General features: G+C 43.5%; 1 protein-coding gene across 1 annotated transcript in view; it reads right to left on the bottom strand.

The window, feature by feature from the left end:
- LOC115456981 (CD2 antigen cytoplasmic tail-binding protein 2-like) overlaps positions 1–17,066 on the bottom strand; it is an 88,420-nt gene extending 71,354 nt beyond the window's left edge. Inside the window, exons 1-2 of the mRNA XM_030186404.1 lie at positions 16,993–17,066; positions 7,578–7,686 (exon numbers count right to left, since the gene is read on the bottom strand). Coding sequence (XP_030042264.1) covers positions 7,578–7,658 — 81 coding nt within the window. The 5' untranslated portion in view covers positions 7,659–7,686; positions 16,993–17,066. The remainder of the gene's footprint in view (positions 1–7,577; positions 7,687–16,992) is intronic.
- Between the last annotated feature and the right edge of the window lie 7,743 nt (positions 17,067–24,809).

Genomic DNA, 24,809 nt, shown 5'->3' with positions numbered 1-24,809 from the left:
CTGCTGATGACACAAAAAGTTATTCAAAGTCATTAACTCGCGAGAGCATTGTGAAAAATTACAGAAGGACATTACAAGACTGAGAGACTGGGCGGCTAAATGGCAGATGACCTTTAATGTGAACAAGTGCAAGGTGATGCATATGGGAAAAAAGAACCCGAATTATAGCTACATCATGCAAGGTTCCACGTTAGGAGTTACGGACCAAGAAAGGGATTTGGGTGTCATCGTTGATAATACACTGAAACCTTCTGTTCAGTGTGCTGCTGCAGCTAGGAAAGTGAATAGAATGTTGGGTATTATTAGGAAAGATATGGAGAACAGATGTGAGGATGTTATAATGCCGTTGTATCGCTCCATGGTGCAACTGTACCTTGAGTACTGTGTTCAATTCTGGTCGCCGCATCTCAAGAAAGATATAGTAGAATTGGAAAAGGTGCAGCGAAGGGCGACTAAAATGATAGAGGGGATGGGACGACTTCGCTATGAAGAAAGACTAAGGAGGCTAGGGCTTTTCAGCTTGGAGAAGAGACGGCTGAGGGGAGAAATGATAGAGGTATATAAAATAATGAGTGGAGTGGAACAGGTGGATGTGAAGCGTCTGTTCACGCTTTCCAAAAATACTAGGACTAGGGGGCATGCGATGAAACTACAGTATAGTAAACTAGCTGTTGAGCCCGTAAAAACGGGCTAGTAAAGGAAGGGGGGGTTTGAAAGCCCCCCCCCCCCCGGATAGGTCACCACCGCCCCTCCCCCCCGGAGTCGCCGCCCCCCTCCCCCACCTCGGAGTCGTCGCCGCCGCCCCCCCCCCCCCCCCCGGAGACGCCTCCACCACCCCTCCACCCGGGCCGGGTACCTGGCTTCACTATTCAAACCGCCGGAACGCAGCACACAGCTCATCTGAGCTTACGTCGGCCTTCCTTCTTCTCTGCGTGTGCTCCGCCCTCGTGTGACGTAACGTCGGCGAGGGCGGGACACAGGCAGGTAAGGAAGGCCAACGGCAGCTCAGATGAGCTGTGTGCTGCGTTCCGGTGGTTTGAATAGTGAAGCCAGTTACCCGGGCCGGATGGAGGGTGGGTGGCGGCGGCGACAACTCCGGGTGGGTGGGGGGAGCGGTAGCGGCAACCCTGGGGGGGGAGCGGTGGCGACGGCGGTTCCCTCACTCGCAGGTGCGCAGGTTCCCTCTCTATCACACCCCCGTCATCACGTATTGACGCGGGGGCGGGACAGAGAGGGTCTCTACTGCGCATTTGCGAGTGAGTACGCCTCTTGCCATTTATATGTTTGATTTAAAACAAATCGGGGAAACTTTTTCTTCACCCAACGCATAATTAAACTCTGGAATTTGTTGCCAGAGAACGTAGTGAAGGCAGTTAGCTTGGCACAGTTTAAAAAGGGGTTGGACGGTTTCCTAAAGGATAAGTCCATAGACCGCTACTAAATGGACTTGGGAAAAATCCACAATTTCAGGAATAACTTGTATAAAATGTTTGTACGTTTGGGTAGTTTGCCAGGTGCCCTTGACCTGGATTGGCTGCTGTCGGGGACAGGATGCTGGGCTCGATGGACCTTTGGTCTTTTCCCAGTATGGCATTACTTATGTACTTATATACCTTCTAACCCTTTGGCAATGTCACTCACAAATATATTGAACAGAATCGGCCCAACACCGATCCCTGAGGCACTCCACTACTCAACTTTCCCTCATTCGAATTAATTCCATTACCCACCACCCTCTGGTGTCTGTCTGTCAACCAGTTCCTAATCCAGTTCACCACGTTGGGCCCTATCTTGAGCCTGTCAAGTTTATTCAAGAGCCTCCTGTGTCAAAAGCTTTGCTGAAATCTAAGTAGATTACGTCTATAGCACGTCCTTGATTCAATTCTCTGGTCATCCAGTAAAAGAATTCAATGAGATTCGTTTGGCACGATTTACCTTTGGTAAAACCATGTTGTCTCGTATCTTGCAACTTATTGGCTTCCAGGAAATTCACTATCCTTTCCTTCAGCATCGCTTCCATTACTTTTTCAATAACCAAAGTGAGGCTTAATGGCCTGTAGTATCCAGCTTCTTCCCTATCACCACTTTTGTGAAGAGGGACCACATCCGCTCTTCTCCAATCACACGGAACCTCTCCTGTCTCCAAGGATTTATTAAACAAATCTTTAAGAGGACCCACCAGAACCTCTCTGAGCTCCCTCAATATCCTGGGGTGGATCCCATCTGGTCCCATGGCTTTGTCCACCTTTAGATTTTGAAGCTGTTCATACACACTCTCTTCTGTGAACAGCTATATACACTCCATTCCCATACGTACTTTTGCCAGTCAAACGTGGTCCTTCTCCAGAATTTTCTTCAGTGAAAACAGAAGTATCTGTTTAGCAAATTTGCATTTTCTTCATCATTATCTACATAGCAGTTTGCAGCATCTTTCAGTCTCACAATTCCCTTTTTAGTCTTCCTCCTTTCACTAATATACCTGAAGAAATTTTTGTTGTCCCTCCTTACATTTCTAGCCATTTGTTCTTCCACTTTCACCAGACGTATCTCTCTCTTGGCTTCTTTCAGTTTCATCCGGTATTCCTCGCCATGTTCCTCTTCTTGAGTTATTCTGTATTTCATGAACGCCAACCCTTGAGCCTTTATTTTCTCAGCCACTTGTTGGAGAACCATATCGGTTTCCTTTTTCTCTTGCTTTTATTTACTCTCCTTACATAAAGGTTTGTGGCCATATTTATATAGCTTCTTTCAGCCTGAACCACTGTCCTTCCACTTCTCGTATGTCCTCTAGCCCATCAGCTCATTCCTCAGGTATTCTCCCCATTTTACTAAAGTCAGCATGCTTGAAATCCAGGACTTCTGAGTTTTGAGTGGCTGCTCTCCACTTCAGCTGTTATATCAAACCAAACTGTTTGATGGTCACTGCTGCCCAGGTGGTCATCCACTCGGACATTTGACACACATTTGGAGATCTCTTCTCATGAAACCCTCCAGGGTATCCACTCTATTAGCTATCTTTGTGTCATCTTCAAAAAGGCAAACCTTTCCTTCTAACCCTTTAGCAATATTTCTCAATGTTCTGCTTTAGGTTCTTTCGAGTATATCTCTGTCAGACAGACTATAGAGGCGGTCAAAGGTTATTACATAAACTTTATTCAAATAAGTAAATCATAAATTATACATCACCGCTTGAGTTGACAACATCTCCGTCAGCGGCTGGGGAGGCTTGGCTTGCAGCCAGGCAGAGAGTCTCAGCGGGCACAAAGGGCCTGGGTAACGTCTGCTCCCATTCTGAAAACCTCCGCCTCTGCTCTTAGCTTCCAGCTTTTATACTGACCAATAAACATGATCTCATTCAATTGAATAAGGCTGACGTGTAGTTAAGGATGTAACAGTTCCTTAATGCATCCCCAGGAACTGGACAGGTTTCCAGAGATTCATGTGAAACATCATCCCTAGCCCTAAGCATGTTGTCATTCCATTTAGTACAAATTACTTCATTTAATATGATAATGCTATCAATTCCTGTCCTGAGAGTCCATTACTTTCAAGCAAACATTAAATATGATATCATTACTTCATTATGTACTTTCAAGCAAACATTAAATATGATATCAATACTTAGGCAGAACTCAATGTCAACCATAAACTTTTCCATTACACTCAGATATATTGAACAGAATCGGCCCCAGCACCAACACCTGAGGCACTCCTCTACTCACCTTCTTTTCCTCCGAGTGGATTACATTTACCACAACCCTCTTGTCGCCTGTCGGTCAACCAGGTTCCTATCCAATTCACCACTTTGGGTTCCAAGTTCAGCCCTCTCAACTTATTCATGAGTCTTCTGTGAGAGACCATATCAAAGGCTTTGTCCTTCATCCAGTTCTTTGGTCAAGGCTATAAGATTCATTTGGCAGGATTTTCCTTTGGTAAAGCCATGTTCCCTTGGATCCTGTAACCTGTTGGCTTCTAGAAAGTTAACTATCCTTCCTTTCAGCAGCAACTCCATTATTTTTCCTACCACCGATATAAGACTTATCAGCCTGTTGTTTCCCACTTCTTCCCTGTCTCCGCTTTTGTGAAGAGGGATGACATCCGCTTGTCTCCAATCCTGCAGAACCTCTGCCGTCTAAATATCTATTAAATAAATCTTTAAAAAGTACCCACCAGGACTTCTCCAAGCTCCCTCAGTATCTTGGGCTGCATCCCATCCAGCCCCATAGCTTTGTCCACTTTCAGATTCTCAAGCTGTCTATAAATGCTTTCCTACATGAACAGAGCAATATCCGCTCCATTCCCAGATATTTTCTCATTTCCTCATTTCCTCGGCAGCTGAGCACCGAACAGAAGTAATTGTTTAGCAAATTCACTTTATCCTCATCACTCTCCACATAACCATTGTCAGTATCTTTCAGTCTTGCAATTCCATTCTTCTTTTCTTCTTTCCCCCATATATCTGAAAAAAGGTCTTGTCACCTTTCAATATCTTTAGTCATTTTTTCTTCCGCCTGAACTTTCGCTAGCCGTATTTTCCTTTTCGCTTGAGTTTAATACGCTAATCTTTTTGTGATCCTCTTGTTGCACTCTTCTGAACCCTCTTTTGCCCTTATTTTTTCAGCTACTTGTTTGGAGAACCATATAGGCTTCCTGTTTCTCTTGTTTTTGTTTACTTTCCTTGCGTAAAGATCAGTTGTCATGTTTATAGCAGCTTTCAACTTGTACCTCTGATTTTCCACTTCACCTAAACTATCACGACATCAGATTCTTCTTCAGGTATTCCCCCAGTTTACTAAAATCAGTACATCTGAAATCCAGTACTTTGAGTTTTGTTCGTTCGCACTCCGCCTAGGTGGAAACCCACCCGAATATTGGAAACACTTCCTCCATTTGTGAGTAGTAGATCCAGCATCAACTCTTCCCTCGTGGGTTCGTCACCATTTGTCTGAGCAAGGCACTTTGACAACTGTCCACGATGTCCCTATTTCTTTCCAATTCTGTAACTGGGACATTCCAATCCACATCAGGTAAGCTGAAATCTCCCAACAGTAGCACTTCCCCTTTCATATCAAGTTTTTCAATGTCTTCTATCAAATCCTTGTCCAGCTTCTCCATTTGTGCCGGGGGTCTGTAGATAACATCCATGTGGATACAGATTCCATCTTCTCCCATAAAGCTTCTTCCTTTCCCCAGGTTCCTTGCATTTCAGTCGCTCTGATATTGACAGTGCCACTCGTCCACCTCTTCAGCCCCATCCTTCCTAAAAAAAAATTATAGCCCAATATGCTCACATCCTGCTCATGGAAATCACTGAACCACATCTCTGTAATAGAAACAATATCCAAGTTTTCTTCAAACATCAGGCTTGCAAATCTTGAACCTTTTTACTAAGACTACGAGCAATTGTGCTCATTACTTTCCATGTGCTAAGTGAGTTTGGGTGGTTTTGTATATTTAGATGACCTTTCCCTCTTCCATCATGTTTATTCTGGGGGGTAACTTTCTGAATTTCCTTGTTTCCTTTTGTCACCCCCACCCTCTAGTTTAAATGTCTAGAAACATACCATCTGAATTTGTCCCAAAGGATCTTGTTGGGCAGACTGGATGGACCGTGCAGGTCTTTTTCTGCAGTCATCTACTATGTTACTATGTTTGTCATGGAAAAGTTGTCATCCAATTGCCAGACAGGTGGACTACTTAAGTCTAAGCTAAAGTGCAAGCAGCAAGGGCATAACTTCCTGTTTTCAGAAGGGGGTGGGACGGATCAGAAAGAAAGGCCCAATGCAGGCTGAGGCAGAATGGGATCAGGCCCTCTCCAAAGCTGCAATACCTGTTCAATGGCTGGTGGAGTAGCTGAAGCCCCACCAGCTGAAAAAACTGCTGCCTGAATCACCCCCTTCCTCCTCATACTACCTCAGAAGCAAGGACGTCAGCAAAGTGCCTCCAGCCACCAACACTTGCACTCCTCAAGCATACTCAGTTTGTGCATGAACTGAGCATGCTCATGGAGTGTCAGCATCGGTGGCTGGAGGCATCCCGCTGACTTCCTCGCTCCTGAGGCAGCACAAGAAGGAAGAGGTGCACTTTGGCAGTGGATTTCTTCAACTGGCTTCCGCATCCCCACCAGTAAAAAGCTATGATATCTAATGTGGGGGAGGGAGAAGAAATGCATGCCCCTCCCCAATGGACAACTAGTTATTCCTAGACATTAATCGTGATTACAAATTTTAATCAAAATGCAGCCCTAATCAGAACCTTAAAGGCATGCCATCATTGATGGAACCATGAATTCTGTTTTAGATCAGAAAAGTTTAGAGAATGTTAGGACATCCATCCCTGAGCTGAAGTCAAGCCAAAAGCAGTACATTCAGGAAAAAGAAATTTTATGCTTTGGATTGTCCAAGCCAAAATCCCAGCCTAAGCCCTATTGAAATGCTGTGACAAGATCTGAAGCAAGTTGATCTTGGATGAGAGCCCTGAAATATCACAGAATTGAAAAAAATCTGTATGCAAGAATAAGCCAAAACTCCTCTAGAAGATGTAAAAGAGTGATTTACACTAACTGAAAATGTTTTGTTGAAGTTACTGCTTTGAAGGGAGGTGTCCCCATTGCTGAATGAAAAGTTCACATACTTTTTCATAAGGATATTTCTTATTACGCCAATACTTCTTATTACGCCAAGCCCCCTCCCTACCCATCTTCAAATCCTTGCTCAAAGCCGCTTTCGGCACCTAACCTTCAATGTCGCTTTCGGCACCTAACCATTTCTCTATCCAAGAAATCTAGACTGCCTCAATCTTGATTGACTGCACTTTTTGCCCTTTAGATTGTAAGCTCCTTAGAGCAGGGACTGTCCTTCTTTGTTAATTGTACAGCGCTGCGCAACCCTGGTAGCGCTTTACAAATGTTAAATAGTAGTAGTAGTTGAATAATCAAAGTTTTGTCTGAGTTATTTTTTTTATCAGGGTTTAGAAGATAATCTAATCATGCTTTGAACTATAAAAGGTGCTAAAATACACACTACCCTAGAAGTTGTCATACTTAACATTTTCATTCTCTGTAGTCTCCCTAAATATATTTCACTCTATATACTCCTGGTTACTCCTTTCTGGGCTTTCTCTACCTCTGATTTTGAGGTACAGCGATGACAACTTAAATGCTGTTCCACTTTAATTCAAGGCTTTTGATATGGAGAATGTTATATCTCCTGCCTAACACTCTAGATACCTTGATCCAAACTATGTAAGGAAAACCTTCTCTTGTGCCCAGTAATTATCCACTTTCTCTAAAAAGGAGAACATTTTTTTACAATTTCACAAATTTTATCTTCTAAGCTTATGAGCAATCTTCCAGTGTGCAATATAAATAAATTACATTTTAACCAAATCTTTTTCTTGCAGGATTCCTTGAACCCCTTTCTTTTCACAGGAATGCAAAGCTGTAGAAGAGGTAGGGTGGAGGGAGGAGGGAGGAGGGAGGAGTTAGCAAATATATAAATTTAGAGAGGGTGAATGGAAGGGTAGCAAATATCTAAAAGGTGGAGAAGGTGAATGGAAAGATAATGAGGAACACTCACCCGTTTCTTTGGCAGGAACAATTTCTCTTCCTCTGTTCCGTTGTCCTCAACCTCTTCAAAAGCCACTTTACGTTTGGACATGATCTCAGATGATAGAGAAGTGCGTTTGCTGGATAGAAGAGAGTGGAGGTGGGTACTAGATAATGAGATTGGTAAGTCTATGCAACCAGTCAAGGTTTATTGAGGCTACAGACTTTCTCCCGCTTCCAAAAATACCTCTCCACCCTCTTACCTAGCTCTGATTGCATTATCAAGCCCCTGCAGATACGGCCAGCTTAACCATTAGGCTAACTAGGTTGTCACCTAGGGTGGCATCTTTGGGGAGGAGAGGACCACAAAAAGTGTGATTACTGCAAAATAGATTTTGAAAGCCAGACAAAAATCTGAGAACCCTCAACCTTTGCTTTTAACTGCTTAATATTTAAAAGTATGGAAGGCAATTCTGTAAATTAGTACCTAGAGGTGCATGCGACGTTGGTGCCAAAAATTGGTAGTTTGTGCATGAATGTATACTATGCACCAGGGGAGGTCCAAGACAATCTGCCGCCTTAAGCAAAGAAAGAGATGCCGCCCCCCCCCCCCCCCCCCCCCCATGATCTGGCATCTCTCCCCTTCCTTCCCCGAATTTACCATTATTCTTGTTTTTCAAAAGGTTGAGGCGGCGGAAACAATTCCCATAGGCTGCCCTGCCACCGGTCCTGGCCCCTTCTCTGTACTACAGCCTACCTCTGAGGAAAAAGGAAGTTATGTCAGAGAGGCAGGCCCCAGTAGAGAGAAGGGGCCGGGAACAGCAGCAGGACAGCCTATGGGAATCGCTGCTGCCACTGTTGTTGACACTGCTGCCTTTTAAAAACCAAGAAATAACATAGTAACATAGTAGATGACGGCAGAAAAAGACCTGCACGGTCCACCCAGTCTGCCCAACAAGATAAACTCACATGTGCCATTTTTTGTGTATACCTTACCTTGATTTGTACCTGTCTTTTTCAGGGCACAGACCGTATAAGTCTGCCCAGCACTATCCCCGCCTCCCACCACCGGCTCTGGCACAGACCATATAAGTCTGCTCAGCACTATCTCCGCCTCCCAACCACCAGCCCCGCCTCCCACCACTGGCTCTGGCACAGACCGTATAAGTCTGCCCAGCACTATCCCCGCCTCCCAACTACCAGTCCCACCTCCCACCACCAGCTCTGGCACAGACCGTATAAGTCTGCCCAGCATTATCCCCACCTCCAACCACCAGCCCCGCCTCCCACCACCAGCTCTGGCACAGACCGTATAAGTCTGCCCAGCACTATCCCCGCCTCCAACCACCAGCCCCGCCTCCCACCACCAGCTCTGGCACAGACCGTATAAGTCTGCCCAGCACTATCCCCACCTCCCAACCACCAGCCCTGCCTCCCACCACCGGCTAAATAAAAGGTAAGTTTGAGGGAAGGGGGTTGGGGAGAGAAGGGTGGGGGTGATCTCGCCTCAGAAGAGTGCCACATTCAGTGCTAGTGGAGGTAACTGTACAACACTTATCTGCGTGTCCGAGTTAACTGCATCCCGACAGGTGTCTGTTTCGCTGTTAAAGGTTTATCAAGGGATAATCTCACGCCGGACAGTCTCTTAGCCAATTTTGAAGCTATTGGGCACTTTTGCCTTAAATTCTACTACTTTTTGTATTATTTCTAGGATAAGCAGCATATTGTACAGTTTTGGGACATTGCCAGGTACATGTAACCTGGTTTGGCAACTGTTAGAAACAGGATGCTGTGCTTGATGGACCTTTGCTCTGTCACAGTATGGCAATACTTATGTAGCTAGCACAGTGCTTCCAGAAAGTCATGCAGTATGTTTTAATATCATTTGTAAATTGGTTGCTGTCTACATATATCCTTTGTACCAATATAGGGCCCATTTTAACAAACAGCAGTAAAAGGAGCCCTGCGGTGGCAAAAGCTAGGCATCGAAGCCCCCTTTTACTGCTGCCAGTGAAAAGCTTTTTTTTAAAACAGGGAATAGCTGTGCAGTTAAGTTAAACACTTGCCGCCCGGCCATTTCCTGGGAGAGCTCTTACCACCTATTTAGGAGGCAGTATTACTGCTGAACACGCCCCCATGCTAGAAAACTTAAAAATATTTTCTCGCACCAGATTTGGCGGTAGGAGTTGGAACTTCTGCTGGGCTCATCACAGAGCCCGGCAGTATGGCTAAAACGCCGCACACCAAGCCAGCACTACCCCTACTGCCCCTTTGTAAAGGGGCCTCAAAATGTATAATATAGTTACATACACATATACGTTTGTTTGGGTTTTTTGGAGAGAGCCCATTGTTAAACATTTACCAGCACACCACTGGCTACGTAGAAAAATGAAGGTCCTGCCATCTCTGCCTCACTCCCGGGAGATCTGGAACCCACCACTCAGTTGGAACTCTGCCCCAACACTGCTCTCTACTTCCCACAGCAAAAGTAGTGCTTCACTAATATGCAGCCACCGGGAAATCCAACTGCAAGTGTAGCCCGACAAGAAAATAAATATAAAGCAATACTTCCTAAGAGATCTATATATAGCCCATCCAGTCTGCCCACCCTCAGTAACCCCTAACTCCTCCTTTTCCTAAGAGATCTATATACAGCCCTTTTCCTGAGAGATCTAATATAGCCTCAGCTTGTCCCCTGGGATGGCAGCAGTAAGCACAAAGCGTATTTACTCTTTCCAAAAATACAAGGACTAGGGGGGCATGTAATAAACCAGAAAAATATTCCTTTAAACATAACAACATAAGCATTGCCATACTGAGAAAGACCAAAGGCCCATAAAGCCCAGTATCCTGTTTCCAACAGTGACCAATCCAAGTCACAAGTACCTGGCAAGATCCCAAAAGAGCAAAACAGATTTTATGCTGCTTATCCTAGAAACAAGCAGTTTAATAATGGCTTATGAACTTATCTTTGAATAAATTATCCAAACCATTTTTAAACCTTGCTAATCTTACTCTGGAATTTGTTGCCAGAGGTTGTGATAAAAGCAGTTGGCTTAGCAGGGTTTTAAAAAGGTCTGGACGAGTTCCTACAAGAAAAGTCCATAAGCCATTATTAAGATGGACTTGGGAAAATCCACTGCTTAACCCTGAGATAAGCAGCATAAAATCCACCTTTACTCTTTTGGGATTTTGCCAGGTATTTGTTTTCAGCAGTTGCCAATCCAAAGAGAAGCAAATTGCCAGTACTGGATGGTATACAGAAAGAACTCAAAAAGGAAACTGTGGATCTACTATTTTAGTAATCTGTAACCTGTAATTAAAATCGTTTATGGTACCTGAAGATTAAACGGTGGCCAATGTAATGCCAGTTTTCAAAAGTGTTCCAGGGAGATCCGGGAAACTAAAGGCCAGCAAGTCTGACATCAGTGTGGGGCAAAATGGTAGGAACTATTATAAAGAACAAAATTACTAAACACATACACATTGTTTTATGGGATATTCAAAATGGATTAACCCAAGGGAAGTCTTGCTTCATCAATTTGCTACATTTTCTGAAGGTGTGAATAAACATCTGGCTAAAGGTGATGTAGATTTTTGGAAAACTTTTGACATGAGAGACTCCTAAGAAAATTAAAAAACCATGGAATAGGAGGCAATGTTCTGTTGTGGACTGGGATCTGCTTACAGAATAGGGTTAATGACCAATTCTCTAAAGAGAGGAAAGTGAACAGTGGAGTGATGCAAGGATCTATACTGGATCCAGTGCAACATTAGATATCAACATAGGGCATGAAGTCAAGTCAGAAGAGAGAAAAATGGCAAACGGACAGGAGAGGAAACCCCGGAAACAGTTACAAAAAAAGATGGACATAGGAAAGCAGAGACAGACTATTTTTCTGCTGTAGCAGCACATGCAAATCTGGCTTCTGGGGCTTGTAATTTAACATTTGCCTAAATATTTCTATTCTTAGTTTGTGATCATTTTTTCTGTATTTGAGAGAGATCTATCTGTAGTTTGTGTGAGTGACCAAAGTCAGCTATTCTGTTAGCATTAATTGTCTAAGCAGTGATATGTAGTAATCTGGAAGCACCAGAACATTTAGGGGTTGCAGAGTCTACTACTGCCTTGAGACTCGGGGGGGGGGAGGGGGGGGGGTGGGTCGGAACTAGAGAGTTGCATGGGGACAGAAATCTCACTCATCCCCGCCCCCACTGGAATCTCAGCCATTCCTGTAAGAATTTAACCCAATCCCCACTAGATTTAATGGTACATAAAAAATAAAAATTCTGGTCGTCTCTCTCAGTCTCTCTCTGGGCTCAAGCCGCAGCACTGCAGGCAAGGAAGGAACAGAAGTTGAACCTGGAACACTCTGGTGCACATTTGTAAGACTTGTCTCTGATTCACTGGCACTGTGTGCTGAGAGATGGCCACATGCAAGCACTAGTAGGTCAGGTGACATCTGATGCTTGTGCCTATGTCAGAGCTGAGGTCTGGGCATCAGCCTGGGAGCAGAAAGGATTAATAACAACTCACCAGATAAAAAACCTGAACAGTCCAGTCTGCTCAATAGTCACGCTCATTATCAATTCATAATGAAATCAACAATGAATGTGATATTATATACTTGATTATGGTCTTTCTTTGGCGTTTCTGGGACATAGACTATAGAAGTCCACCTGGCCCTATCCTTATGTTCCAACTGCTGGAGTTGCCGTCGAAGCCCACTCCAGCCTATTTGTCTTCTCATTTGCAGGAAAGACTGTAAAAGTCTGTCCAGCATTGTCCTCATGTTCCAGCCAATAAAGTTGCTGTCTAAGCCCTTTCTAGACCATCCTAAACCAGATTGCCATATATGAGACACAGACCATACAAGTCTGCCTGGTATCGGCCCTAGTTCATCACTGCCAGAGTCACCATCTGTCACTCGACACATCCTTTTCTTGGCTGGGAGGTGCATGGTGAAGTTGCCCAGTGCTCCCACCAGCTGCATTCCAGGTGCTGTGGCGGAATTGTAGCCCATTTGCATATCCTCACAGCCTTCTCTGGGGCGACTACTAGGTCCACTCTGATCCGCTCAGAGCTTTTGCTCCAGGTGAACAGCGCTCCCACCAGCTGCATTCCAGGTGCTGTGGCGGAATTGTAGCCCATTTGCATCTCCTCACAGCCTTCTCAAGGGTGACTCCCAGGTCCACTCTGATCCGCTCAGAGCTTTTCCTCCAGGTGCCCAGCGTCTCACCAGCTGCATTCCATGTGCGGTGGAGGACTTGCAGCCCATCTGCATATCCTCACAGTCTTCTCCAGGGTGACTTCCAGGTCCACCCTGATCCTCCCAAGGTCTTTGCTCCAGGTGCAGCGCGCGCCAAAGCATTTTCTCTATACACTTTGTATTTTCTCCCAGTTACCTCATAAGGGAAATGGGACTTGATATACCACCTTTCTGAGGTTTTTGCAACTACATTCAAAGCGGTTTATATATATATTCAGGTACTTATTTTGTACCAGGGGCAATGGAGGGTTAAGTGACTTGCCCAGAGTCACAAGGAGCTGCAGTGGGAATCGAACTCAGATCTCCAGGATCAAAGTCCACTGCACTAACCTCTAGGCTACTCCTCCACTCCTTAAGGCTCCAGTACACTTACTCTTCTCTTCCCGATCTCTTTCTCCATCTGAAACCACTGTATACGGCAGGAACACACTGTCCACCTTCTGGTTTCATTTCACCATCTCTTTTGTCTTCTCCCTTCTTCTCAGCTCTCAACTTTCAACATTTCCTTCCTTCCATTCAACCATCTCCATTCTATCTGAGTACATCTTGCCTTTGTTGCTGTCGTCATGCCTCGGATATCAATCCCAATCCTGGTCCTCCACATCAGCTCTCATCCTATTCGTGCAGATCACACCATGATGTCTCCAATCGAATTTCTGTTCCTCTCCTCCCCTCTTCTTCCTTGCCTTTCTCATGTGCTCTGTGGAATGCCCACTCTGTCTGCAACAAACTTTCTTACATCCACAATCTCTATCTCTCATACTCTTCATCTGCTTGCCCTAACCGAGACTTGGCTTTGCCCTGTTCTGCTTCAGCCGCGGCCCTCTGTCAAGGAGGTTACCTTTTTTTCCCCCATACTCCTCGCTGCAGAGGTGGTGTCGGTCTACTACTTTCACCTTCCTGTAGATTTCAACCTCTTCTTCTACCCTCAATCTCACTGCTTTTCTTCCTTCAAAGTCCAATCCATCCGTCTATTCATTCCTCTGCCTCTCCGAGTAACAGTCATTTATCAACCCCCCTAAGTCTCTTTCTTCATTTCTCACTGACTGATGCCTGGCTTTCCTTCTTTCTTGAACCTTCATCTTGTCCCTCATTCTTGGGGATTTTAACATTCATGCTAATAATCCCTCTGACTCTTATGCTTCTCAGTTTCATGCTTTAACATCCTCTTTCAATCTTCAACTGTGCTCCACTACCCCCACTCACCAGAATGGCCACTGTCTTGATCTCATCTTCTCCAACTGCTCACTCTCCAGTTTATGCGCCTCAGCTCTTCCCACCTCTGACCACCATCTGATAACTTTCACACTTAAACCCCCCCACCACCACCACCACCACCAGTCCCATCCAATCTCAACCAATACATTTAGGAATCTTCAGGCTACTGACACTTCTACTCTGTCCTCCAATGTTTAAATTCTCTTCTCAACCACTATGTTATCTGAGTCTGTCAATGAGGCTGTCTCTTCCTATAATACCACTCTCTCCTCTGGATACTCTCGCTCCTCCCATTCCCCGTTCTGCAAGGCCTACCAAACCCCAGAATTGGCTGACCTCTAGAATCCGCTACCTATTTATTTGTGACATTTATATCCCACATTATCCCAAACAAGTTTGAGTTCAATGTGGCAGTATAGGATACATAGAGAATAATGCATAAGAAAGTAATTTGTTGTAAAAATCCAATTTTACAATACAATATCAAACATACTAGGATAGCTATGGATGTTTAACATTTAGAAAATCCATTATGAATAAGAAATTGTACATGAAGCAAAGAGAAAGTTAATGGTAAATAGAGTAATAACCAATTCAGGTAATAATTGTTGTTCTTTGTGAGGGTTTGTTTGAATAGGAACGATTTGAGGATTTTGCGGAATCTTGTATATTCCTGTATATTTCTTATTTTGGGTGGTAAGGAGTTCCACATTTGGTTCCTAGGTAAGTGAAGTCTGCAGAATGGACATTTTTGTAGATCACTTTTTTGCAATTTGGGAGGTGTTGTCCAAGATAATTTCTTGCCTCATATTTAGTGTTTCTTTGACGTAAGTTTATTAATGGTACCATATAGTTTGTAGCTGTGCCATTTAGTATTTGAAAGATAAAGGTACATAATTTGAAGGTAATTCTCGATTTGATGGGAAGTCAGTGTAATTTGATTAATAGAGGGGGGAGCGCTTTCAAAACGAGGGATTTTATATATGAACCTGGCTGCCGTGTTTTCAGCTGTTAGTTTTTTCAACAGGTACTCCTTACAGTCAGCATATATGGCATTACAATAATTGAATTGGGATAATGTTAATGATTGTACCAATAGTGTGAATGTTTCTGATGAGAAATAGGGTCATCCTGGGACCTGTTCTTTTCTCCATCTATACGTCTTCCCTTGGTACTCTGATCTCATCCCATGGTTTTCAAAATCACCTTTATGCTGATGACTCCTAGATATACCTCTCCACACCAGAAATCTCAGCAGGAATCCAGGTCAAAGTATCAGCCTGCCTGTCTGACATTGCTGCCTGAATGTCTCACCGCCATATGAAACTAAACATGACCAAGACTGGGCTTCTTATCTTTCCCCCTAAACCAACCTCTCCTCTTCCCCCATTCTCTATCTCTGCGGATAACACTTATCCTCCCTGTCTCATCAATTCGTAACCTTGGGGTCATCTTCAACTCCTCTCTCTACTTCTTTGCACATATCCAACAGACTACTAAAACCTGCCATTTCTCTCTCTATAGCACCACCAAAATTCATCATTTCCTTTCTGAGCATACTACCAGAATCCTCATAGTCTTTTTTTTTTTTATTTGCAAATCTGTTTAGACTACTACAACTTGCTTCTCACAGGTCTCCCACTAAGCCATCTCTCTTCCCTTCAATCTGTTCTGCTACACGACTTGTATGCCGCCAGTGTCGCTCTGCTCATATTAGCCCTCTCAAGTCACTTCATCGGCTCCCTATCCATTTCCGCATACAGTTCAAACTACTACTACTACTATTTAACATTTCTAAAGCACTACTAGGGTTACGCAGCGCTGTACAATTCAACATAGAAGGACAGTCCCTGCTCAAAGAGCTTACAATCTAAAGGACAAATGTACAGTTAGTCAAGTAGGGGTCATCAAATTGGGGTAGTCTAGAATTCCTGAAAGGTATAGAGGTTAGGTGCCGAAAGCAACATTGAAGAGGTGGGCTTTGTGTAAGGATTTGAAGATGGGTAGGGAGGGGGCTTGCTTGGCGTAAGGGCTCAGGAAGTTTATTCCAAGCATAGGGTGAGGTGAGGCAGAATGGGCGGAGCCTGGAGTTGGCGGTGGTGGAGAAGGGTACTGAGAGGAGGGATTTGTCCTGTGAGCGGAGGTTTCGGGTGGGAACGAGGTAATGAGAGGTAATGAGGGGCTGCATACTGAGTGCATTTGTAGGTAAGAAGGAGAAGCTTGAACTGAGTATATCGGTTCTGGCAGAATATAAGACGTGCAGCAGAGTTCTGAACGGATTGAAGGGAACTCCATTCAGTGGGTAAATCTCTTATCTGCACCTTCTCCTCCACTGCTAACTCCAGACTCTTCCTTTTATCTTGCTGCACCATACACCTGGAATAGACTTCCTGAGCGGGTACGTCAAGCTCCATCTCTGGCTATCTTCAAATCTAGGATAAAGGCCCACCTTTTTTATGCTTCATTTAACTCCTAACCCTTACTCACTTGTTCAGTACCCATGTTTTATCATTCCCACCTTAGTAATTCCATTATCCCTTATTTGTCCTGTTTGTCTGTCCTAATTAGATTGTCGAGCAGGGTCTGTCTCTTCATTTCCAGTGTACAGCGCTGCACACGTCAGGTAGCACTACAGAAATGATAAGTAGTAGTAGTAGTACTTCATTTCAGTACATGATTTTCTCTGACTCTGCTTCAACAATAATATTAGTTCACTAACCAAATTATGCTGTATATTAATTTAAATACTCACCAATTTGGATTATTTTTAACATTTTATAAATAGAGCCCACTGACACTTCTAACTTACAACAATCCCTTAAAAAATTATGGACTATAATTATAACAACGATATAATGACCACGTCATTTACATGATATACTTTTTTTTTTTCTCCCAAACAAAAATTACGCTGCCGATTCCTAGTTGTATAACACACGCCATTTCTCGTGCACTCACCTCCCAAGAGCCCCACTTTCCCGACTGGTGCCTGCAGTCTTTACATCAAAAACAAGTCGGCCCCGCCCCCTCAAATCGATCATTTCCGGCACCAAGAAATGACGACTGATGTACACAAAAAAGTCACCCCCTCCCCAATCGTAGTGCGTGTCAAAGCCTCGCTTTGCTTCGAGGTTCGACACCACGAGTGGAATGTGAAAAGGTGCGTTTTAATGCTAGGAGCAGTGGTTACCAGTAGGTCAAGTTTTTAGAAGAAACCAGTCTGTAGGAACTAGTTGTCTACTGGTTCCAAAGAGGTTTGATAGACAGGAGACCAAGTGACGTGAAAACGTTGAAACCAGTTAGGGTAGTGTCAGTTTCCCCTTCCTCGCGTTGCCGTCATCCCCTTACACTCAAACCAAAGCAAGTTAAACCTATGAGCTCCTGCATCCAAGTTGGGACCTGTACAACTGCTGTCTGGAATTTTGGAAGATAGAAATAAGTAAATAAAATTAAATGTTGGATGTACTCTGTAGAAGTTGAATTCAAACATGTGTGGGATAAACATAAAAGAATCCTGTTCAGAAGGAAAGGATCCTCAGGAGCTTAACCGAGATTGGATAGCAGAACCGGTAGTGGGAGGCAGGGCTGGAGGTTGGGAGGCGGGGATAGTGCGGGGCAGACTTATACGGTCTGTGCCAGAACCAGTGGTGGGAGGCAGGACTGGAGGTTGGGATAGCAGAGCCGGTAGTGGGAGGCAGGGCTGGAGGTTGGGAGGCGGGGATAGTGCGGGGCAGACTTATACGGTCTGTGCCAGAACCAGTGGTGGGAGGCAGGACTGGAGGTTGGGATAGCAGAGCCGGTAGTGGGAGGCAGGGCTGGAGGTTGGGAGGCAGGGATAGCGCTGGGCAGACTTATACGGTCTGTGCCAGAGCCGGTGGTTGGGAGGCGGGGCTAGTGCTGGGCAGACTTATACGGTCTGTGCCCTGAAGAGCACAGGTACAAATCAAAGTAGGGTATACACAAAAGTAGCACACATGAGTTGTCTTGTTGGGCAGACTGGATGGACCGTGCAGGTCTTTTTCTGCCTTCATCTACTATGTTACTATGTTACTTTTGCAATGTGATGGATGCCTTTTCTAGTGTGTGCGTGTGATAATCAATAACTGCCTATACTAATGGCTATGGATTTCTGAACATGTTGTATCATTAAAGGACAACCTTTTAAATGCCCAGTTGGGTATATATGCTAATAACTTTATTAAATGTTTCAGACATATCCATCTATTTGTTCCCATGATATAACTGAATTCTATTATTCTGTCTCACCATATTTTCAAATGTAAGCCACATTGAACCTGATACAAATTTTTTTTAAAAATCCTTTATCCTTCACCTTTTAAGACACTGCCTACCTGCTAGATAGTGATGGCACAAGGAAAGCAAGTTTGGTCCAGTGCAGACTAACTCAAAATAACCTTTTCCTTAGCTGGACCCTAATATTACCATATTGAAAATGCGAGCATACCATGCCTCTGTGGTTATGCTCCACTAATAAGTTAAAAGATTGAAGATACGAATTCAAACAATGTTCGTGAATGCAAGGACTTCCTCCAACTATGGGAGCTCCACTGGCCAAACATGCAACCGACCCATAACAAAGGACACACACTAGATATTATCACCCACAAATTCTCATCAGAAACTAATCTCACACTTATAGATACAAAATGGACAGCCACGCCATGGTCCGATCACTACAAAGCAAACCTTGCCCTCCACTGGAGAACAAAAAAAGGCACAACAAAAACAAGAGCAAAAAACTTATACTACAAGAGGCAAAATAGTCCCACTAATATTCTGGCAACAATTCTACACCGATGAATGGACAACACCTACAGACTCGCCCCATTTTCTCCAAGAATGGGACAACAGATGCAGAACAGTACTAGACAATATAGCACCACTTCAAACCAGAACCTCACACAGAAAAAACTCAATACCATGGTTTAATGAAGAATTGAAAGAACTAAAAACACAGGTCAGAAGACTAGAAAAAGCATGGAGCAAGAAAAAAGACGAACACACACTCAAAGACTGGAAACAACTACAAAGAAAATACAAATACACTATCAGACAAACTAAAAGAACGTATTACAAAACCAAAATAGGACCAAACTACAAGGATACACACAAACTCTTCTCACTCGTAAACAAACTCCTAAATACTACACCGGTTACCTCTAATAATACAGACACCCCATCCGCAACCAATCTTGAGAACTACTTCAATGAAAAAATCATAAAGCTCCAACTCATGATACCTACCAGCATCACTGAGTACACAAACATCCTTGAATGTCTAGACCTAAAACCTGGGGAATGCCCAGCAGATCGATCATGGACCAACTTTGACACGCTCTCGTCAGATGAAATCTCACAATGGCTTTGAAAATAAGCCAAGGCACAATGCAAATTAGACATTTGCCCTACTAGCCTAATAAGATCCACCCCCAAACAATTCAAAAAAGACCTCACGAATCATGTAAACCACAGGCTTCAAAACGGTCACTTTCCCACGGATAAAGGAAACATCTTACTTACTCTGCTGCCAAAAGATGCTAAGAAAAGCACAATGGACCTAACCAATTATCGCCCAGTAGCATCTATTCCACTCATAACCAAACTCATGGAGGGCATAGTGACGAAACAACTCACTGAATACCTAAATAAGCACTCAATTCTGCACGAGTCTCAATCAGGATTTCGGTCAAATCACAGCACCGAAACTGTTCTAGTGTCCGCAATGAACTCATTCAAGCAAGCAATTGCAACTGGTAACAACATACTCCTCCTACAATTCGACATGTCCAGCGCCTTTGACATGTTTAATCATGGAATACTATTACGATACTAGAATACTTCGGAGTAGGAGGTACAGTTCTCAAATGGCTCAAAGGATTCCTGACCACAAGATCATACCAAGTAACAACGAACGCGGACATACCACACCCATGGATACCTGAATGTGGAGTTCCCCAAGGATCCCCCTTTCACAAACTCTCTTCAACCTAATGATGATACCTTTAGCTAAACTTCTAGCCAATCAAAACCTCAACCCCTACATAAATGCAGAAGATGTCACGATGTACATCCCGTTCAAACGTGATCTAAACGAAATCACCAACGAGATCAACCAAAGCCTCCAAATCATGCACTCCTGGGCGGATGCATTCCAGCTAAAACTCAACGCAGAAAAAAACACAATGTCTTGTACTCACATCACAACATAACACAAACAATTACTCCACCATAACCACACCATACTGTTCTCTTCCCGTCTCACAAAATCTGAAAATTCTTGGAGTTACCATTGACTGATACCTCACACTCGATGCCCACGTGAAGAATACGACGAAAAAGATGTTCCACGCCATGTGGAAACTCAAAAGAGTAAAACCTTTCTTCCCATCTTCCGTACCCTGATACAGTCAATGGAATAAGTCATCTGGACTACTGCAACGCACTGTACGCTGGCTGCAAAGAACAGACTATTAAAAAACTCCAAACAGCCCAGAATACCACTGCCAGACTCATATTTGGAAAAACTAAATATGAAAGTGCAAAACCCCTAAGAGAGAAACTTCACTGGCTCCCACTCAAGATCTGCACGATTGTACACAAAATCATTCACGCAAACACCCCAATCTACATGCTAAACCTCCTGGACCTGCCACCCAGAAACGCCATAAGATCATCCCGCAAGTTTCTCAATCTGCACTTCCCCAGCTGTAAAGGACTAAAATACAAGTTGACACAAGCCACTACCTTCTCTTACATGAGCACACAATTGTGGAATGCATTACCTACAGCCTTGAAAACTATTGACGAAATAACTACCTTTCGCAAATCACTGAAGACACATCTCTTCAACAAGGCCTACAAAGAGAACCTATAGCCTTACAAAACTACCTCTCCAAGCCACCCAGTTATGAAAGTCCACCTTCTATACTAACCTGCCAAACACTTTCCTTCTCTCTTCCCCTACTTAATCTTTGTACACTACCAATTGTATCTGATATCCTGGAATGACTATGTCATAACAAAACTATGTAAGCCACATTGAGCCTGCAAATAGGTGGGAAAATGTGGAATACAAATGCAATAAATAAATAACTGGATTTCTTGAAAGGATTATGTAAACTTAGGATGCATGACTAGGGACACAAACCTACACTTATTTATTCAATATCACAATTCTTCATGTACAACCACAAAACAACCTTTTAGGGTGGATGGTGTTCACAATGAGCTCCTTTTATTATTGACCAGATAGAGATAAGAGTTTTCATTTTTTTCAAAGTATATGTCATCACAAGAACAAAATATAAGAAAACCAATGGGCTGCATTATGGGCTTATAGCCCATTTATGTTTAAACAAAAGAGATCTGCATGAAACAAAATATTTTTTTTATTTTATTATTTATTATTATTTATTGCATTTGTATCCCACATTCCCCCACCGATTTGCAGGCTCAATGTGGCTTACATAGATTTGTTAACATTGCCATTTCAGGATATCAGATACAGTTAGTAATGTGTAGCGATTAGGAAGGGAAGAAAGAAGAAGGAAGGTTGTGATTAGGGTAGTTCATAATTGAGTGGGTTGGTGAGGTGACTTAGTGAGGCTGTAGGTTCTCATTGTAGGCCTTGTTGACGAAGAATGTCTTCAGAGATTTTCGAAAGATAGTTGCTTCGTTGATTGCTTTCAAGTCTGTAGGTAATGCATTCCATAACTGCGTGCTCATGTAAGAGAAGGTAGAGGCATGCATCAGCTTGTATTTAAGTCTTTTGCAGCTGGGGTAGTGCAGGTTGAGAAATTTGCGGGATGATCTTGTGGCGTTTCTGGGAGGTAGGTCTACGAGGTTTAGCATGTAGATTGGGGCGTCTGCATGAATGATTTTGTGTACAATCATGCAGATCTTGAATGCAATGCGTTCCTTAAGTGGGAGCCAGTGAAGTTTCTCTCTTAGGGGTTTTGCACTTTCATATTTAGTTTTTCCAAATATGAGTCTGGCGGCCGTATTCTGGGCAGTTTGGAGTTTTTTGATTGTCTGTTCTTTGCACCCGGCGTACAGTGCATTGCAGTAGTCCAGGTGACTTATTACCATTGACTGTACCAGGGTACGGAAGATGTATCTCGGGAAGAAAGGTTTTACTCGTTTGAGTTTCCACATGGTGTAGAACATCTTTTTCGTCGTGTTTTTCACGTGTGTATCAAGAGTGAGGTTTCGATCAAAGGTGACTCCAAGAATTTTCAAGTTTTGTGAGACAGGGAGGGAACAGTATGGTGTGATTATGATGGAGAAGTTTTTTGTGTTATGTTGTGAGGTGAGGTGAGTACAAGACATTGTGTTTTTTTCTGCGTTAAGTTTTAGTTGGAATGCATCTGCCCAAGTGTGCATTATTTGGAGGCTTTGGTTGATCTCGTTGGTGATTTCATTTAGATCATGTTTGAATGGAATGTAAATTGTGACGTCATCTGCATAAATGTTGGGGTTGAGGTTTTGATTGGCTAGTAGTTTGGCTAGAGGTATCATCATTAGGGTTGAAACATGTTCAAAACAGAATAATCCTGCACTGCCACAAGTGGTGAAAACAACTTATGATCACCTAAAATTCAGAAAATTATTAAAGACTCACCTATTCGGAAAGGCATATCCGAATGACCCAACTTAAGTGACTCAACCCTGCAACACTTCACTATCAAAAGATCATATTGAACATTGACAAACCCTTTTACCTCAAACCCAACTTGATTGAATCTTATTTTCCCTACCCCACTACAATTTTTTGTACTTATCCCGTACCAGACTTGGCGAATGCCTTCACGGTATTATGTAAGCCACGTTGAGCCTGCAAATGTGTGGGAAAATGTGGGATACAAATGTAACAAATAAATAAATACAATTCTTTATAACACCAGGCTTCCCAAGGCAGATTACAACAACATTTAAGATGAACCCATCAGGAAACAGGATATCCTCACTGAAATTTGGCCATCTGTATTGTATACAGTCTATTTATTTGGTTAGTTTTTAGTGTAGAAAAATGAGCACAAAATACAGAGTTTAAAATTGCTGTTTCTACCAGCTGTAATAATTTTTAAGTTGTTTTAGTGATATTCATTTGTTATTTCATGATATTTATATCTACACTAGTAAAAGAGGCCCGTTTCAGATCAAATGAAACGGCGCTAGCAAGTTGTTCGTCGCCAACACCCCCCTCCCTCCCTGGCCAACCCCTTCGTTATTCTTCCATTGCTCCGCCCCCAACGTCATGACGTTTGAGCGAGGGCGGGGCCCGGAGCGATTTCCCACCCCCGCCTCCCTGCCTGCCAACCCTTTCGTTGTTCTGCCATTGCTTCACCACCACGAACCTTCAAACCTTTTTGAAGGAAGTCAGGGCAAGCTCCTTTGAGCATGGACTGTCCTTCTATGTTAAATTGTACAGCGCTGCGTAACCCTAGTAGCGCTTTAGAAATGTCAAGTATTAGTAGTAGTAGTGGCTTGGCTTCACTGACGTCAGTGTCCTCAGAACGTTGAGGGTGAGTTTTATTATAGTAGATATGGGAAGCTTTCAAATAAATTAAAAAGCTGTCCAATAAGTTAAAAAAACAAACTTTTGTCCTCCACCTTTTAAGGCACTGCCTATCCAATTGAAACAGGTTTAGAATTGTTACAGATGGACCAACAATAAAGAACAACAACATGGGTGCAGCAGCTCATAGGTTTGCTTGCTTTGTTTTGAGTGTACTAGAGATGATGGCTGTGCAGGGAAGTGGAAACAGAGATTAACCAAATTAGCTTCCTTGCTTACAGTGGACTTGATAGGCTCACTTCCACTCCTGTCTATGAAACTCATTGACTAGTTCCAGTCATACCTGTCTCATAGCTCAAAGGTGAGAGCAAGGAGATTAGATTTAACAGGAGATGGTATGAGGCTATCTAGTCTATGATATGGGTTAAAGCCAATAGTTGTAGCTTGCTGCCAGTAGGTGGAGTCACAAGTACACCCCAAACAATAACAATCACTTTTGAAAATAATGGAGTGCCTATGCGTGGTCCATCTGTAAAAAGTCAAAAGCTGTTCCAGTTAGATTGGGAGTGCCTTAAAAGGTGGAGGACAAAAGTTTTGTTTTGTTTTTACTTATTTGACAGCTTTTTAATTTATTTTAAAGTGTCCCTTATCTACTATAATAAAACTCACCCTCAACGTTCTGAGGACACTGACGTCAGTGAAGCCAAGCCCTGACTTCCTTCAAAAAGGTTCGAAGGTTTGTGGTGGTGAAGCCACCAAAATCGCTCTGGGCCCCGCCCTCGAGGGCGGAGCAATGGCAGAACAATGAAGGGGTTGGCAGGGAGGGAGGCAGGGAGGCGGGGGTGGGTGGGAAATCGCTCTGGGCCCCGCCCTCGCGTCAAACGTCATGACGTTGGGGGCGGAGCAATGGCAGAACAACAAAGGGGTTGGCCAGGGAGGGAGGGAGGGGGAGGTGTTGGCGACGAAAACCTTGCTAGCACCCGTTTCATTTGCTCAGAAACGTGCCTCTTTTACTAGTGTAGATATAAATATCATGAAATCAAAACTGAATATCACTAAAACAGCTTCAAACATTGTTGTAGCTGGTGGACACAGCACTAATAAGAGTATTTTGTGCTTATTTTTCTACACTGTTCTGTACAATACAATAATACGTGGCCAAATTTCAGTGAGGATATCCAGTTTACTGATGGGCTCATCTTAAGTGTTGTAATAATCTGCCTTGGGAAGCCTGGTG

The sequence above is a fragment of the Microcaecilia unicolor genome, chromosome 14, assembly GCF_901765095.1.
Source record: "Microcaecilia unicolor chromosome 14, aMicUni1.1, whole genome shotgun sequence".
Taxonomy (NCBI): Eukaryota; Metazoa; Chordata; class Amphibia; order Gymnophiona; family Siphonopidae; genus Microcaecilia; species Microcaecilia unicolor.
This window is presented reverse-complemented; position numbering and strand designations above follow the sequence as displayed.